At 48.7% G+C, this 18,933-nt stretch overlaps 1 protein-coding gene across 1 annotated transcript in view; it reads left to right on the top strand.

Annotated features, from left to right (window-relative positions):
* Positions 1-18,933, top strand: part of LOC147108275 (tight junction protein ZO-3-like) — a 136,447-nt gene that overhangs the window by 72,337 nt on the left and 45,177 nt on the right. The window contains exons 2-6 of the mRNA XM_086004834.1: positions 4,349-4,405; positions 5,792-5,916; positions 8,586-8,688; positions 10,750-11,242; positions 13,096-13,199. Of these exons, the coding sequence (XP_085860960.1) occupies positions 4,358-4,405; positions 5,792-5,916; positions 8,586-8,688; positions 10,750-11,242; positions 13,096-13,199 (873 nt within the window). The 5' untranslated portion in view covers positions 4,349-4,357. The remainder of the gene's footprint in view (positions 1-4,348; positions 4,406-5,791; positions 5,917-8,585; positions 8,689-10,749; positions 11,243-13,095; positions 13,200-18,933) is intronic.

Genomic DNA, 18,933 nt, shown 5'->3' with positions numbered 1-18,933 from the left:
CAATGTCTGGGAAAGTGTGTCCGAGGAAGAGTCAATGTCTGGGGAAGAGTGTCCGAGGAAGAGTCAATGTCTGAGGAAGTGTGTCTGAGGAAGAGTCAATGTCTGGGGAAGTGTGTCCGAGGAAGAGTCAATGTCTGGGGAAGTGTGTCCGAGGAAGAGTCAATGTCTGGGGAAGTGTGTCCGAGGAAGAGTCAATGTCTGGGGAAGTGTGTCCGAGGAAGAGTCAATGTCTGGGGAAGTGTGTCCGAGGAAGAGTCAATGTCTGAGGAAGTGTGTCCGAGGAAGAGTCAATGTCTGGGGAAGTGTGTCCGAGGAAGAGTCAATGTCTGGGGAAGTGTGTCCGAGGAAGAGTCAATGTGTGGGGAAGTGTGTCCGAGGAAGAGTCAATGTCTGGGGAAGTGTGTCCGAGGAAGAGTCAATGTCTGAGGAAGTGTGTCTGAGGAACAGTCAATGTCTGAGGAAGTGTATCCGAGGAAGAGTCAATGTCTGGGGAAGTGTGTCCGAGGAAGAGTCAATGTCTGGGGAAGTGTGTCCGAGAAAGAGTCAATGTCTGAGGAAGTGTATCCGAGGAAGAGTCAATGTCTGGGGAAGTGTATCCGAGGAACAGTCAATGTCTGGGGAAGTGTGTCCGAGGAAGAGTCAATGTCTGAGGAAGTGTATCCGAGGAAGAGTCAATGTCTGGGGAAGTGTATCCGAGGAAGAGTCAATGTCTGGGGAAGTGTGTCCGAGAAAGAGTCAATGTCTGGGGAAGTGTGTCCGAGGAAGAGTCAATGTCTTGGGAAGTGTGTCCGAGAAAGAGTCAATGTCTGGGGAAGTGTGTCCGAGGAAGTTCCAATGTCTGGGGAAGTGTGTCCGAGAAAGAGTCAATGTCTGGGGAAGTGTGTCCGAGGAAGAGTCAATGTCTGGGGAAGTGTGTCCGAGGAAGAGTCAATGTCTGGGGAAGTGTGTCCGAGGAAGAGTCAATGTCTGAGGAAGTGTGTCCGAGGAAGAGTCAATGTCTGGGGAAGTGTGTCCGAGAAAGAGTCAATGTCTGGGGAAGTGTATCCGAGGAACAGTCAATGTCTGGGGAAGTGTGTCCGAGAAAGGGTCAATGTCTGGGGAAGTGTGTCCGAGGAAGAGTCAATGTCTGGGGAAGTGTGTCCGAGGAAGAGTCAATGTCTGGGGAAGTGTGTCCGAGGAAGAGTCAATGTCTGAGGAAGTGTGTCCGAGGAAGAGTCAATGTCTGGGGAAGTGTGTCCGAGGAAGAGTCAATGTCTGGGGAAGTGTGTCCGAGGAAGAGTCAATGTCTGGGGAAGTGTGTCCGAGGAACAGTCAATGTCTGGGGAAGTGTGTCCGAGGAAGAGTCAATGTCTGAGGAAGTGTGTCCGAGGAAGTTCCAATGTCTGGGGAAGTGTGTCCGAGGAAGAGTCAATGTCTGGGGAAGTGTGTCCGAGGAAGAGTCAATGTCTGGGGAAGTGTGTCCGAGGAAGTTCCAATGTCTGGGGAAGTGTGTCCGAGGAAGAGTCAATGTCTGGGGAAGTGTATCCGAGGAAGAGTCAATGTCGGGGGAAGTGTGTCCGAGGAAGAGTCAATGTCTGGGGAAGTGTGTCCGAGGAAGAGTCAATGTCTGGGGAAGTGTGTCTGAGGAACAGTCAATGTCTGAGGAAGTGCATCCGAGGAAGAGTCAATGTCTGGGGAAGTGTGTCCGAGGAAGAGTCAATGTCTGGGGAAGTGTGTCCGAGAAAGAGTCAATGTCTGAGGAAGTGTATCCGAGGAAGAGTCAATGTCTGGGGAAGTGTATCCGAGGAACAGTCAATGTCTGGGGAAGTGTGTCCGAGAAAGAGTCAATGTCTGGGGAAGTGTATCCGAGGAACAGTCAATGTCTGGGGAAGTGTGTCCGAGGAAGAGTCAATGTCTGGGGAAGTGTGTCCGAGGAAGAGTCAATGTCTGGGGAAGTGTATCCGAGGAACAGTCAATGTCTGGGGAAGTGTGTCCGAGAAAGAGTCAATGTCTGGGGAAGTGTATCCGAGGAACAGTCAATGTCTGGGGAAGTGTGTCCGAGGAAGAGTCAATGTCTGGGGAAGTGTGTCCGAGGAAGAGTCAATGTCTGGGGAAGTGTATCCGAGGAAGAGTCAATGTCTGGGGAAGTGTATCCGAGGAACAGTCAATGTCTGGGGAAGTGTGTCCGAGAAAGAGTCAATGTCTGGGGAAGTGTATCCGAGGAACAGTCAATGTCTGGGGAAGTGTGTCCAAGGAAGAGTCAATGTCTGGGGAAGTGTGTCCGAGGAAGAATCAATGTCTGAGGAAGTGTATCCGAGGAAGAGTCAATGTCTGGGGAAGTGTATCCGAGGAAGAGTCAATGTCTGGGGAAGTGTGTCCGAGAAAGAGTCAATGTCTGGGGAAGTGTGTCCGAGGAAGAGTCAATGTCTGGGGAAGTGTGTCCGAGAAAGAGTCAATGTCTGGGGAAGTGTGTCCGAGGAAGAGTCAATGTCTGGGGAAGTGTGTCCGAGGAAGAGTCAATGTCTGGGGAAGTGTGTCCGAGGAAGAGTCAATGTCTGAGGAAGTGTGTCCGAGGAAGAGTCAATGTCTGGCGAAGTGTGTCCGATAAAGAGTCAATGTCTGGGGAAGTGTATCCGAGGAACAGTCAATGTCTGGGGAAGTGTGTCCGAGAAAGAGTCAATGTCTGGGGAAGTGTGTCCGAGGAAGAGTCAATGTCTGGGGAAGTGTGTCCGAGGAAGAGTCAATGTCTGGGGAAGTGTGTCCGAGGAAGAGTCAATGTCTGAGGAAGTGTGTCCGAGGAAGAGTCAATGTCTGGGGAAGTGTGTCCGAGGAAGAGTCAATGTCTGAGGAAGTGTGTCCGAGGAAGAGTCAATGTCTGGGGAAGTGTGTCCGAGGAAGAGTCAATGTCTGGGGAAGTGTGTCCGAGGAAGAGTCAATGTCTGGGAAAGTGTGTCCGAGGAAGAGTCAATGTCTGGGGAAGAGTGTCCGAGGAAGAGTCAATGTCTGAGGAAGTGTGTCTGAGGAAGAGTCAATGTCTGGGGAAGTGTGTCCGAGGAAGAGTCAATGTCTGGGGAAGTGTGTCCGAGGAAGAGTCAATGTCTGGGGAAGTGTGTCCGAGGAAGAGTCAATGTCTGGGGAAGTGTGTCCGAGGAAAAGTCAATGTCTGGGGAAGTGTGTCCGAGGAAGAGTCAATGTCTGAGGAAGTGTGTCCGAGGAAGAGTCAATGTCTGGGGAAGTGTGTCCGAGGAAGAGTCAATGTCTGGGGAAGTGTGTCCGAGGAAGAGTCAATGTGTGGGGAAGTGTGTCCGAGGAAGAGTCAATGTCTGGGGAAGTGTGTCCGAGGAAGAGTCAATGTCTGAGGAAGTGTGTCTGAGGAAGAGTCAATGCCTGGGGAAGTGTGTCTGAGGAAGAGTCAATGTCTGGGGAAGTGTGTCCGAGGAAGAGTCAATGTCTGGGGAAGTGTGTCCGAGAAACAGTCAATGTCTGAGGAAGTGTATCCGAGGAAGAGTCAATGTCTGGGGAAGTGTATCCGAGGAACAGTCAATGTCTGAGGAAGTGTATCCGAGGAACAGACAATGTCTGGGGAAGTGTGTCCGAGGAAGAGTCAATGTCTGAGGAAGTGTATCCGAGGAAGAGTCAATGTCTGGGGAAGTGTGTCTGAGGAAGAGTCAATGTCTGGGGAAGTGTGTCCGAGGAAGAGTCAATGTCTGGGGAAGTGTGTCCGAGGAAGAGTCAATGTCTGAGGAAGTGTGTCCGAGGAAGAGTCAATGTCTGGGGAAGTGTGTCCGAGGAAGAGTCAATGTCTGGGGAAGTGTGTCCGAGGAAGAGTCAATGTCTGGGGAAGTGTGTCCGAGGAAGAGTCAATGTCTGGGGAAGTGTGTCCGAGGAAGAGTCAATGTCTGAGGAAGTGTATCCGAGGAAGAGTCAATGGCTGGGGAAGTGTGTCCGAGGAAGAGTCAATGTCTGGGGAAGTGTGTCCGAGGAAGAGTTAATGTCTGGGGAAGTGTATCCGAGGAAGAGTCAATGTCTGGGGAAGTGTGTCCGAGGAAGAGTCAATGTCTGGGGAAGTGTATCCGAGGAAGAGTCAATGTCTGGGGAAGTGTGTCCGAGGAAGAGTCACTGTCTGGGGAAGTGTGTCCGAGGAAGAGTCAATGTCTGGGGAAGTGTGTCCGAGAAAGAGTCAATGTCTGGGGAAGTGTGTCCGAGGAACAGTCAATGTCTGAGGAAGTGTGTCCGAGGAAGAGTCAATGTCTGGGGAAGTGTGTCCGAGGATGAGATATCGTCCTCAATGGAGAGGTCGGAGAAAGAGCAGTAAAAAGTTCTCTTCTTTGCAACTTTAATTTAATAATAATCTGTATTTTCTTCACAGCTCACAGAGATGGAGGAAACTCTGATATGGGAGCAGCACACAGTTGCGATACAGCGGGTAAATCCACATTCTTCAGTCTTTGTCAATTTTTCACCTGGTTTCTCTTAGAATCTAAGAAGCTGGAATCATTCAGCCCACCAATCCTACTCGTCCTGCAGACCACTTACAATCTACCTATCATGAACTCCACCTCACCTCCTTAATGTCCCTCCACAGTCCCTGTACGCTCTACCTATCGTGGACCCTACCCAACTCATTTAATTTCCTACGGGAATATTCTGTATCAATACTCCCTGCTCCCCAGTGGGAGGGGGCAGCGAAGGATCAATCCATCTCTCTATTGATTTGATTATTGTTACAGCTGGTGTGTTCGGAACAAAAACATCCCTCTTAAAAAGGGAAAGGATGCAGCGGTAGTAAACAAGGGTGTCTTAAGCCACATTTACACTGGTTGTTGTTTTAATTCAAAATCCAGAAGACTGTGAGCTTATTTCCCAGCGTTTTCACTGCTAAACCCGGCTCCCTTATCCCGGGAATAGATTCCTAAACCACAAAGAACTGAATCTGCCGCCAGGATAAGGGAGCCAGATTTAGCAGTAGCGCGATCAAAATAGCAATGCAGTGCTTAGTGACCCCCTCCCACCAGTGAGGACCTTGGAATGGGCGACCCAGGCATCCACTGAAAACAGGCGGGAGCCTCATTAGCCCATGCAAATTGGGGCCCTGTGATGTCAATAGGGTCACAATGTCATTTTGAAGTACTAATGGGCAGAACGTATGCCGCGCACACTCTGCCCATCACTCCTCGCCGTTGGGCGCTCTAACCAGCGGTCTTAAAGGGGCCGCCAAAGGTCACTCAAATAAAGGGTTAAAAAAAAGGTTTGTAAATGATTTTTTTACCAAACCGGGTATAAGAGATTTGTAAATTATTTCTGTAGGACCAGGAGCAGCATTAATGCTTCATCTGGTCCCACAAACCCACCCACCCCGATGCCCAACCCGCTGCAGCTCTCCTCTAGGGTCATTCCCTCCTCCCCCGCCACCCTTACCTGTACTCGCTGGACTCCACGGTGGAGCCACCGGATTTCTCAGCCCCTCTGATCAGCAAGCTGCTCAATAGGCCTGGGCAGCTCGCTGACAGAATGCTAGTGGATCACTTCCATCAGGCAGGAGGAACCCCATTTCCATTGGCTCAGTGTAAAATGGGCTGCCACCCGTTCTGTGCTACCGCTCAAGTCGAATTCCCCCCTCCCCACCCCCGTTATGTTAAATGTAGAACAATTAAATGCAGGCTAAAACTCCCTCTACTCTGCCCCAACAATGTGCCTCCGCCCCAACTTCAGAAAAGCCCTTCCTACTTTGCCAATTTGGCATTCATTTCAATTCCCACACCAACTATCTTGCTGTCTGTAGTAATTCTTATTGTTCTGTGTTTTGCTGCAGGATTCAAAAATAGGATTTGGCATCGCAATATCCGGAGGGACAGACAAACCCAGCAGCAGCACCGGAGAAACCGCCATTCTGGTTTCGGATGTCGTTCGGTCTGGACCAGCTGAAGGGAAGATCCTGTGAGTAAAAAGATCCCTCAGTCAGGGTGATTATATATCCATAAATTAAAGAGGCAGAGATGTTAGGGATAGTTCTCGATATGTGTTGTACCTGTATATTGTTAATTGAGCACTAGAGGGCCACCTAATGGGAGTAAGTATATTGCAGCAATTACACTTACAATTATAGTGTTGGTTATATCTAAATAGAATGTTCCAGAGAGTCTGAAATAAAATCAGGCATGATATTGTCACACCAACTTGAGTGTTTATTCAGACATAACAGTTTTTTTTATTCGTTCCTGGGATGTGGGCGTCGCTGACAAGGCCAGCATTTATTGCCCATCCCTAATTGCCCTTGAGAAGGTGGTGGTGAGCCACCTTCTTGAATTACTGCAGTCCATGAGGTGAAGGTACTCCCACAGTGCTGTTAGGGAGAGAGTTCCGGGATTTTGACCCAGCGACGATGAAGGATCGGCGATATACTTCCAAGTCAGGATGGTGTGTGACTTAAGGGGAACTTGCGGGTGAAGGTATTCCCATGCAGCTGCTGCCCTTGTCCTTCTAGGTGGTAGAGGTCATGGGTTTGGGAGGTGCTGCCGAAGAAGCCTTGGCGAGTTGCTGTGGTGCATCTTGTAGATGGTACACAATGCAGCCACGGGTGTGCGCCGGTGCTGAGGGAGTGAATGTTTAAGGGTGTGGTCTCTTCCAGTTGAAACGACTAGTGTCTTAATTCTGGAGTAAAGTAGTGCAAAGAATGTCTCATTATAGCTCATCAGTAAATCATCACATTGTACTCCTGGTCATCACAACCATTCATTTCCTTGTGGTTCATCAGGGCTACACCTGCATATTAAACAATTAGCAGGTTCCAAGTGCAGCTTAGAATATACAGACATCCTAACTACAGAACTTCACAACAGTGGCTGGAGGAACAGAGACAGAAAGAGAAGGAGGAGATGTGACTGGAATGATGCAGGCTTCTTCTCAGGGAAGATTAATGATTATGAGAATAACTAGCCCTTTGGCAAAAAAGTCCTAGAAAGGTCCTTTTGTCCCTTCTTTTGTTGACTCTCCTCATCCTGTAACCATCTTGGCCCAAGAGGGCAGCCAGGCAATCGACTCCCAATCCCCTGCATTCCGTTGCTGAGTGGCCAGTGCCTGAGAATGATTGTCCCTCCATTTAGCTGAGATAGGGGACTCAAATTCCAGAGAACCATGAGAACGACCCCTAGCCATACTCCCAGGCTCTAAAGTACTGTGCTGTCAATATCCAGCCACCTTTAATTCATTGCATTTAACGTGAGATCAACGCAGAGTGCAAAGTATCCCTCTCACACCCCTGCACAGTCAATTAGAACTTAAGAAGTTTCTTGATAATTTTTGTGCTAATTGAGGTGACAGGTGTCAGTGGTGGAGAATCAAACTACTTTTCCTACCCAGCTTCTCCTACACTCCCTGTTCAAACATTACCCGGTCAGATACAGCACAGGTTAGACGCAGAGTAAAGCTCCTTTTACAATGCTCCATTCAGTGCTCCCAAGTCAGGTATAGCATGGATTAGATGCAAAATAAAGCTTCCTCTATACTGTCCCATCAAGCACTCCCAGGTCAGGTACAGCATAGTTTAGATGCAAAGTAAAATACCCTCTATACTGTCCAATCAAGCACTCCCAGGTCAGGTTAGATACAGAGTAAAGCTCCCTCTACACTGTCCTAACAACAATACAACCCTAACTCCAAAAGAATGCCCCCTACTATGCCAGTATGACATTTTTCCACCACACACCATGTGAGGGGGCCTGATTCAACATCCACGCACGAGCACTTTCCAGCAGGGGTGACAGGCTAGTAATCAGAAGCAGGAAACCTGACTGAGACCTTCCTCGCTCATTCAGAGGCCAGTAACAGCGCTCTCCCATTGCCACCCCAGCTAAGATCAGCTAACTCAGCACAGAACACAAACCAAACCCGAGACAGTCGGAACAGGACAGTGTGTTTACCTACTAAGGTTTCATGGGGGGAGGAGGAGGTGAACTAACCCACTCTAACAAAAAACTTCAAACTCAAAACCATGTGCAGAAAAAAGTTGAATAACTTCAATGGTTCAGTGACTTTATCCAATAATGAACAGGCACACCTAAGATTCAAGTTTCTGTCAGTCTGATCTTAGCTGGGCAGCAGTTGTAGGGCAGTATTTACCTCAGCACTGTTACCTTCAGGAGAGGGAAAATCACGCTGGGTTCCTGCTCACAAGTGTGTCTGTGTGTATAGAGGGTGGGGGTAAAATTGGACAGTTCGGGGACACAAAGCAGGCAGTGCCCATCGGTCGCCTGTTACACGCTCCGCCCAATATTCAGTTCCGCTCACTTCAATAGAACTGAATATCGGGCGGGTTGTATAAATGCGATTCCACCTGTTTTGCGTCCCCGCCATGTCCAATTTCTACCCCACCGAGTTAGGACAGGATTGGGCTTTGCTGTAATGCCGTCTAGGGTGGAATACCCTGGCAACACTCACTCTCTGGACTCCCCCATCAACCAGCTCGAGTACCCCATCCAGAGTCAGTGCCGTCAGGAGAGGAGAGGAAAAATTTGGTGGGAGAAAATGACACAAAGCTTATCTCATGATAGGGAATGTTGTATTGTTGAAATGGTCCCACTTTAATTTGAATGGTTCTTCCTTTTCAGGATAAAGGACAGGATTGTTATGGTGAATGGCGTCTCCATGGAAAATGTGCCCTCCTCATTTGCCATCCAGTGTCTAAAGAGTTCTGGAAAATCTGCTAATATAGTGAGTGTCAAAGGGCTCTGTGCAAACCTGAGGCAAAGACTCCTTTTACTCTGAAATATCTACTGTATCAGTTTGCTTTGGGTTACAATAGTATTGAACTATCAACCCAGAGGTCATGAGTTCAAATCCCACCATGGTAAATTGTGAAATTGAATTAAATAAATCTGGTCATCTTTGGACCAGTAGCAAAAAAAACACCAAGCAAGCTGCCGGACTGTCGGACAAACCCAATCGGTTTAGTAAGTTCCTTCACGGACCGGCCTGCCACTCCCACACTACATGGTTGGCTCTTAATATCCTCGGAGCAACCTGACATGGGTAATAAAACTGGCTTGTCAGTTTTGGCCACATCGTAAGAACAAATTTTTAAAAAGGTTCAATAGAAGAGAAAGAATGAACTTGCATGTATAAAACACCTTTCACAACCTCACATGTCCCAAACCCCTTCATAGACAATTAAATACTTTTGAAGTGTAGCCACTGTTGTAATGTAGGGAAATGCGGCAGCCAATTTGCACACAGCAAGATCGCACAAACAGCAATGAGATAGATGACCAATTAAACTGTTTTCGTGATGTTGATTGAGGGATAAATGTTTGCCAGGATGCCAAAACTCCCCAGCTCTTCTTTGAATAGTGCCGTGGGATCTTTGACGTCCACCTGAGAGGGACTCAGTTTAACGTCTCATCCAAAAGATGGCACCTCTGGCAATGCAGCACTCCCTCAGTACTGCAGTGAAGTGTCAGCTGAGATTTTGTGGTCAAGTCTGGAGTGAGGCTTGAACCCATGAGGTGATAGTGAGCCAAGGCTGACACATAAATAGCACTGTTTTTATAAGTATTATTAGAATAATGCAAGGGTTGTGCATCTCATACACTTGGTCGGACTGTTCCTGGTTAGGGAGGTGAAAATCAGTCAGAATTCCTTCTCCTGATCACTATCCAGTCCCACTTTCTGGAAAGTGTGTGTGGATATGGGCTCAGTTGTGAGATGTGCCACGGTCAGTCAGCCTACCAACACTCAAGCCTAGATTTTCTGATCAGCTTTACTTTAATTCTGGCGATAACCTATTTAATTTAAACAGTTTAAAATAACAGTGATCGGAAACGGCTTCACTGTTTACATCCCACATGATGGACGGCCAGTGGGGGATGGCTGGTGCCCGTGAACCCAGACCCTAGCACAAGGCAGAGTCATGAGGAGAGGAGAGGAGAAAAATAACAAGAGGAATACAACACAAAGTACAGAAAAGGGACAGGGCGCTGTTAGCTCTTGCCAGGTGTCCCCTAAATCTTTTAACTTTTGTCCAATAAAAAGGAAATCCAGACTTTTTTAAGTGACTCACTAATGGAATGTGAAGTCAAATTTTTTAAAAGGAAAAGTGAGATACTACATTATAAACCTCCTGTTGTTTCTTTTGTAAACTTGCTGCCAGATGTATAGTGTCAACAAAAATCTGCTTTGGGTCGCTTTCCCCTGACATTTTAACCAAATGTGGGAGCTTTCCTTTTCTTAGGCTCGACTTAAGTAACAGACGAACTTCAGTATTTTATAGAAACAGGAAAAGCCTATTGGGCTTGACAGAGCCAACTCTCTTCAGAGATCAGCCTCACCGACTGCCCTTCTCACCATTCAATAATTCCATTCCTCCCTCGGAGTGCGGATACCCCACTGGGAATGTGGGTCGGAGGTGGGGCTGCAACGTTGTAGCACCGATTCTCCAGCCCACAATTCCTATGAGCCCTGATCCCCACTGGGAATACGGGATTGTGGGATTTAGCCTCCCATCTCTCTCTAGAAACACATTTAATCATCTCTTGATCCTAGTTATACTGTTCGCTTCAATGACCTTCCCTGGCAACTTATTCTACAATTCTATAATGCTTTGGGTGAAAAGTTTTTGGCCAACCTCCATTCTGACTCCTAACTTCCTCATTTTTATCCAGCAAGATTTGCTTGTTGTGTTGTTTTGGATATTACCAGTTTCGATGTGCAGGTGCTTGTTTGAACTGGATGCTGGGTGATCTCATGCTAACTAATGGTTATGCCCTTTCTTTTAAGACAGTGAAGAGGTCTCGTATAATACAGCTTCCTGTGACTAACACAGCACCACCAACAGGCTCCTTCTATTCCAACCGTTCAAATCGATCAGACTATGCGCACGATGATGCCTCTGATGAGGATGAGGACTACGATCCAGCTGGCAGGAGACTACGAAGGATTCAGAACCAGAATCTGTACCATGATGACGACCATCACAGTAGTGACTATGACCGGGACTCTGGCAGAAACCACAGCTACGATCGAAGTCCCAGCCCCTCAAGGAGCTACGATCGAAGTCCCAGCCCCTCAAGGAGCTACGATCGAAGTCCCAGCCCTTCCAGGGGCTACAACCACCAACACAACAACCAAGACTCCAATGATAGGGAGTACAGACAAGTACACAGCCCAATTGGGAGTCACCGTGATGAGTTTGAGCACCCCTACAGCCACCGTGACCCTGCCATAAAGAAACCTATAAAGAGTTTCCTTATTAAAAATAATACTAATGAAGGTGAGAGAGATTTCTGTCAATGGAAAACCAGAGTCCAAAGTGGGGAAGCATTTCTAGTGCTGCTCACGCTGAATCATCTTCAGGGTAAACATGTTTGGAAAAGTTATGACCTTTGGATGTGACTGTGGGGGATGGTGTAGGTACTCAGTCAGTACCTAGCTCAGGCAAGGTGCCGCTGACCTCACCATCTCCACAGCAAAAGCCGAGTGAATGCCAACTAGCTCCATGGCCTTTTCCTCGAAAGGGATGAGGGGTTCAAAGCTGGGAATGCCACCTCTGGTGGATTGCCTTTGTGGGCATTATGCACCAATTTGTCCTGCAAAATACAGTGTAAATGAGGGTAAGACAAACAGCTGAGGACTGTATGCCAAGTGGCATGGGAGAGCTGAATTAAGATCTGTGGGGGTATTAGGCTATTAAATGGAGGAAGGGGTTTTCAGGTTGTACAAGCAAGTAATTGGCGTCAGGAGAGCTGCGCAGCCATAGTGCATGATACCAAGTTAGAGCTGTCCTTAACCAGGCGCAACTGTGAAGGGTTACTGTGCAAGTGTTGCTTTACAACCACAATAACTTGCATTTATATAGCGCCTTTAATGCAGTAAAACGACCCAAGGATCAAACAAAATTTGACATCAAATTTAAGACGATGAAGAGTGTGTTAGTGCTCAGGGTGAACAACCAAGCAATGGAAAGAATGCCCAGTGTGTTACCTTGCCTGCCCTGGTGAGGTCATTGAGGTTTTTGCGGGACTGGTCTCCAGTTCTGGTGCGAAGGAATTGGCACTCAGGGCAGTGTCACCTCACTCTAGGCAGCACAAGTTACATTCCTGGCAGGCTTGATAGCGCCCACACCAGGGAGTCTGTCCCTCCTGCCTTCAAACTTCCTGAGGAGGGCTTGGAGGTCTGCTTCTGTAAAGTTCTGTGTTTGTCTCCAGGATGGAGCTCTACCCTTCTGGGTACAGATGGTGCTTGTGTGGTCATTCCTCGGTAAAAGTACAATGAAAATATTGATATGACATGCAGTGAAGGTACTTGAGAGTAAAGTGAGTGAGCCAAGTGCTGTTCCTCTTTTACCTGGTTGTCCTCCAGTCTACAGGCTGAACTGTCTTTTTAAAGGCTGCACAAGAGTTTCCAGGTAGGTCACATCCATTTTAGATGGGCTTTACACCAGTGACTGCATCAATGAGAATGCAAATGAACAGACCCAGGAAATCCACGTGTAATTGCCTTTTCAGATTTTTTCTTAAAGGTGCAATAGCGGTGTAACTCACTTTGAGGAAATTCTAGGCCATTATTTTTTGGATCAACACACACTGTGTAATATGTAATAGCCTATTAGTCACTTTAGTGTTGTTCCTTCTTAAAGTGATCTGGGCTGCTTCCTTGGGTCACTGCCTTCACTGAGTTCACTCTTTTTTCTTCTCTCCATCCTTCTTTCCCTTTCCCACTTTTCTTACTGTCCCTTTTCCCTCCATTTCTCTCTCTTTCCCGTCTCTCTCCATTTTCCTCTATGAGGTGTAATGTGGGCATGGTGTCGAATGTATACTTGTGTCAATTGTGTGCCTGTAAGGTTTTAATATTGCAGGATGCGTACTGCAGCTAACTTATCCGAGTGGGCCTTACTCAGCGAGGTGCAGAGTGCAATCACACATTTATGTTGCTGGACTATCGTTTTGCTTTTAATGAACTTCTCTCTAAAAGAATAAATTGGGCTGCATGTGTCCTGTTTTAAATCAGAATACGAGAGCAGGGAGATGGGGTTGAAGTCTTGTTAATGCTCGTGGGTTATCCGCATTTCTGAACCGTTCGACAGTTGACTTCCTAACTACCGCTGTGCATTATTTTATTCCACAGAATACGGCCTGAGGTTGGGGAGTCAAATTTTCATTAAACAAATGTCATCGAATGGCCTTGCCTCAAAGGAAGGCGTCTTACAGGAGGGAGACATCATACTGAAGGTAAAATATCCATTTTCAAGGGTCATACAGCTATTAATTAATGAAGATAATAGATTGTATTTGCAGATCTCCAGGAGGAGTCCCAGCCCATCAAAGAAGTGATTCTGCGAGGCCACATTATCAGTGGGAAGCAGCGCTCGCAAAGAGCATGGATCTGAGAATCACAGGGAGAATGGGTCACGGATAGAACCACAACATTGCAGCATTAATTGCCTGACCTGTGCTCCCTGCAAGCACTGTTCCCCACAGGCATTGTGTGGGATCAATCCTCTAGAGCCATTGTCCGATGGCTTCAACTCCCCATTTAGCTCAAGATCACCGTGGATTGCCCCTGAATGAATTACCTACTACAACTATTGCAGGGGCAGGGGTTGCTAAAGGATAGTGGATGAAAAGAGAAACAACATAAATATCAGTTTGTTCAACCCCTTATATCTCAGTCCAGTCATTGCCCAGTGCCTTCAACCCATTAATTGGTTTTCCAAATTACAGAACCTATACTTGACTGCGGCGAGCTGGGGTCGTGTAATCCACTTTTCGTGTTAGCCACCCGATTCTAAATCGATGTGGGAGAATGATGCGATTTTAACTTAAGTGGGCAATTGAGTTCCAGCGTGTGGGAACCCATTGCCCAATTAGTTTTTTCAGTCTGAAATTTGCCTCCGATGACGTCATCATTGCTGCTGCATTTAAGGTCTGCAAGAAGCCTTGCTTCTTCTGCAGACTGCCAACCATTTGGCCTTTCATGTTAGAGGGACCTGGAGACAGAATGACCAGCGAGAGACCTAGGTCTGCTCCCAGGTTTGATGACGTTGCCCTGCAAGCTTTAGTGGAGGGAGCAAGAGCCAATAAAGAGGTGCTCTTCCCTTCTTCAGGGAGGAAGAAGCCTCCCCAGCAGACCAAGGCTGTGTGGATCCGGGTGGCCCAGGAGGTCAACTCTTTGTCGATAACCCGCAGAACCTGGCTTCAGTGCAGGAAGAGGTTTCATGACCTTCTGCGCACTGGAAAAGTGAGTATGACTTTCCCATCACCCTCAATCTGATCCCCATTGCCTCTCCTCACCAGCACTCAGCTTTAACAATCTCTTCCTCCACATCCCATTTGACACTGACATTCATGCACCTTTACCCATTCCCTCTCTCTCTATGGTCACATTCACCTAACTATTCGACTATGCAGCCCTCACACTCCCTATCACTGATGCTATGAAAACAACTTACAACACACAGGGAGGGCCCTTGGTCTTGCCACCTCACTCCATCTTTGTCTCCTTCTAAGCATCTATGCTATGGATTCTCTACACTCACTCCTTCATTCTCACTCAAACGCCACTTGTCTCACTCATTCCAGGAAAAGAGAGCTCACAATAAGAGGGAAAGAGCGAGGACAGGAGGAGGGCCACCCTCAGTAGCCCACTCTCACCTTCATTAGTATTATTTTTAATAAGGAAACTCTTTATGGGTTTCTTTATGGCAGGGTCATGGTGGCTGTAGGGGTGCTCAAACTCATCACGGTGACTCCCAATTGGGCTGTGTTCTTGTCTGTACTCCCTATCATTGGAGTCTTGATTGTTGTGTTGGTGGTTGTAGCCCCTGGAAGGGCTGGGACTTCGATCGTAGCTCCTTGAGGGGCTGAGACTTCGATTGTAGCTCCTTGAGGGGCTGGGACTTCGATCGTAGCTCCTTGAGGGGCTCGGACTTCGATCGTAACTCCTTGAGGGGCTGGGACTTCGATCGTAGCTGTGGTTTCTGCCAGAGTCCTGGTCATAGTCACTACTGTGATGGTAGTCATCATGGTACAGATTCTGGGAGGATGCGGTCCTGGAGATCGTGGGAGTGGAGGACGATGCGCAAGTGGGGGACGGACAGACGGGTGCATCACAGCAAGCTGGTGACAGAATAGTTTTCCATCTCTCTCACTGACATTGCATGAGTCGCTGATAATGATTCTGAAGCTCTAACAGATGGACTTATGATCATCTGCAATATGCAATGTGCATATAACCTTGGCATCACATCTCTGACTTTCCTTTACTCCCCCACAGGACCATCACAAGCACCCGTCCCCACTAGCCAGGAGGAACAGCCTGAGCATCCAGACTCCTCAGAGGAAGCTGTAACCTCTGAGGGCGCAGTGTCAGCAGAATTCAGCGCACCCAGCACCAGCGCAGACACTCACACCTTGGTGGGACCTTCGCGAGATAGAGTAGTGTTGTCACCAGGAACAGATGCAGGAGTCTCTGGCAGGTTTTGTTTCCAGGGTCGCTGCAAGTGTGGAGCGAATGGAGGAGTCCATTGCGAACATGAGCAGAGCCTTTGTGGAGTCATTGGCGCATGAACGCATCACCATGGAAAGGATGGCAACCTCCATGGAGGTGATAAGTCGCCAGAGTGCAGAAAACATGGTGAGTGTTCTGAATAGAAAGACATCTCTGGAGGAGCGATGGTCATCTATTGAACAGAGAAACCAGACCTTCATGGAAGTCCTTCTGAGTAGGACTGCCAGTGCAGATACAGGTCCCCATGGCCCCCCTGATATGCAGCAAGGTGCTCTCAAGCCACTTGCAAGCGCTGAGGGGGACCTGACCCATGAGAGGGAAGTTGGTGGCAGACATCAAGGAAGTGGGGGCTCCTCTCCAAGCGCTCACACTTCCATGCCACTGCAGAGCCCTCGGTAAGAGCCCCACCAGAGTCCACACCCAACTGAGATTGGCGTCTCAACCCCTGCACAGCCGCAGGAGCAGCAGACTGTTGGCGAGCCCTCACAGGTTCGCAACCCCAGAGGACGCCCGCCAAAGGTGTCGAGACAGGAGCAGCAAGAAAGTGAGCAAGGGGCCTCCACATCTGCTGAAGCCACAGGGGAAGCACCAAGTAGGAGCACGTGTAAGAGAAAGATACAGCACAAATAGTCACAAGGGTAGTCACTTGGGTGAAATTTGATGTTTAATGTTAAAAAGCCATCAGATGGTTACTGTAAATAAAAAATCTGATGGCTACTGCTGCAGTTGTGGTGTGTGTCATTTCGCTAATGGGACTTCCACATTGAGGGCTTAGGATTACTTGGTATATGCCTCAGTTGAGGAAGCGCTCAGTGAAGGTGGCGAGAGGGGTTTCCCGGGAGGTCACACTGGAGATGGGTGTCAGGCTCCAAACTTCCACAGCTGTGGTTATGCCTTCTAAAAGTTTCCCCAGACCTGAGACAACAAAGTCCTGCCACCTGCAAATGATGGCTGATCAAATATCCTATTTAATGGTGGAGCTGCAGCTAATACTCAGCAATCCAATTGTGCTCCCATCAGGTTTCACCGTCGTGTTTCAGAGCAGGCGTGCTTCACGTCAGAAAAGGGTTAAAATCACCAAGGTCTTTCAAAATGGGATAATAGAGGCAATTTAATACTTGTTAAGGGCCTCAAGGGCCTAGGGCCTATCCCACCTCTTGGAGGCGGGATGGAGACGGGAGCAGTAAACACGATTTCTTGAAAATTGCTTGGAGGCGGGATGGAGGCGGGGTTGGGCCCGCCTGCCACTTTTTGCTATTTTAACACCCCACACGCCTCCATTCCCGCCTCCACGGCTCTGTGAAATTCGAGCCCATTAACTTCATCTCCCCTGATCTTGCTAGGACACTAACAAATACAGGGTGGGCAAAGGGCTCAAATACCAGGAATGCAAAATGAGGAAGTAAAGAGTAAGAAGGGAAGTCAGGGAAATATTTTAGGAATTAATTAGCAGGGAAAGACATTGAAGCGGCAAGTATAAATGGGATCAAGAGGAAATTAGATGCTGCTCTGGAGAGAGAAGGGATTAAGGAATATGTGAGACAGTCAGTAGCTGGAGTTGAGATCAATCTAAATAGGGACAGCCTTGTTGGACCTAATGGCCTATTTTAAGGGGGAGAAATTCGGTTGCTTAGCGCCTCCGGGGAACGATAACGGTGCGCTAACGACGTACTGCCCGGCCGCTGCGATGTTTCCACCACCCGTGAAATTCACCTGGTGGTTTGCAGCAGCAGTAACCGCTAGCGCCACGATCTCCTGTGCCCGGAGATCATGATGTCATCCAGCTGCGCAGCGTCCTGGTAGCGCCCCGGACCCGAACTTCGGTTTCGCCTACTGCAGCATCGCCGGGCGAAAACACCGGCAGCTGCAGGAGGCGTTCATCGGGAGGCCGGATGCTTTGGGGGCGATACTTAAAGGCGAGGTGGCCGAGGTAAGTAAAAAAAATTCTGAAAGCTCTTTAACTTTTTTTTTTCCTTTGTCTTCACCAGCGCTCGATCAGCTCGGCACTCTGCTGCAGTGTATCGGGCTGATTGGGCCGGATTGCGACTGCCGTCGGGGACCAGGTAAGTTTTCCTCTTGCAGAGCCTGCAGCGATGGACCTTCCCTTTAAGGGAGGGATGGAGCCTGATGTGCCATCAATAACTCAAAGACAAGGAGTTTAAAGGATTCAACTGAAGGCTTTTAATCACTAAGAACATTGCAGGTCTTTCCACATCGGGTTCATCTGATAGAATGACTCATACAGCTCTTGAGACCTTTATATGACAAAAGACAGGGGCGTAGCCAATACACACAATAGGAAAAAGGGGGCGGTACACACAACACAAAGCAGGTAAAACACAGGGGCTGATGAAGGCAAATATTTCATCACATTCACCCCTTCTACAGATTTAGTCTGTCCGGGGGTGTGATAGTCCTTCCTGAACGTCGCAACAGTACCTCGGGTTCCGACCGGGAGTCCATGGTGCCCTCCTGGGCATACCCATGTGTTGGGGGTGTTGCAGGTACTTCTGCGGGTGGTGAGCCTGGGGATGGTGGAGGTTCTTCTGGGGGTGGTGGTGATGGGTCGTCATCGCTTCCTGCCGAGGCGAGGTCCTTTATGGACACGGTGTCCTCACGCCCGTCGGCGTGCTTGACGTACGCGTACTGTGGGTTTGCGTGGAGTAGGTGTACTGCCTCCACGAGGGGATCCGTTTTGTGGCCCCTCACATGCTTCCGTAATAGGACTGTCCCTGGGGTGGAGAGCCACGAGGGTAGGGACACTCCTGAGGTTGATTTGCGGGGAAAAACAAACATCTTCTCGTGAGGAGTGGCGTTAGTAGCAGTACACAGTAGCGACCTTATCGAGTGGAGTACGTCTGGGAGGACCTCTTGCCAGCGGGGGGTGGGGAGGCCTTTAGACCTTAGTGCTAAGGTGACCGCCTTCCACACTGTCGCGTTCTCCCTCTCCACTTGCCCATTACCCCGGGGGTTATAACTAGTGGTCCGACTCGTGGCTATCCCCTTCGACAGCAGGTATTGGCGCAGTTCGTCGCTCATGAACGACGCCCCCCCCCTGTCAGTGTGGATGTAGTTAGGCATGCCGAATGTGCAAAACAGGTTGCTGAGGCACTTGATGACCGTGGCACTGGTCATGTCTGGGCAGGGGTAGGCGAATGGGAAGCGGGAGTACTCATCCACAATGTTGAGAAAGTACACATTGCGGTCGGTGGAGGGGAGTGGTCCCTTGAAATCTAAGCTCAGGCGCTCGAATGGCCGTGTAGCTTTGATCAGGTGGGCTCGGTCGGGCCTGTAAAAACGGGGCTTGCATTCCGCACAGGTGCGGCAGTCCCTGGTCATAGACCGGACCTCCTCGATGGAATAGGGCAGGTTACGGGATTTTATAAAGTGAAATAGCCGGGTGACCCCTGGGTGGCAGAGGCCATTGTGGAGGCCCTGTAGCCTGTCCCCCTGGAT

The sequence above is a fragment of the Somniosus microcephalus genome, chromosome 13, assembly GCF_052327205.1.
Source record: "Somniosus microcephalus isolate GS21.2 chromosome 13, FLI_Smic_1.0, whole genome shotgun sequence".
Lineage (NCBI taxonomy): Eukaryota > Metazoa > Chordata > Chondrichthyes > Squaliformes > Somniosidae > Somniosus > Somniosus microcephalus.
Note: the sequence above shows the minus strand (reverse complement) of the source record. Positions and strands in the feature narration are given on the sequence as shown.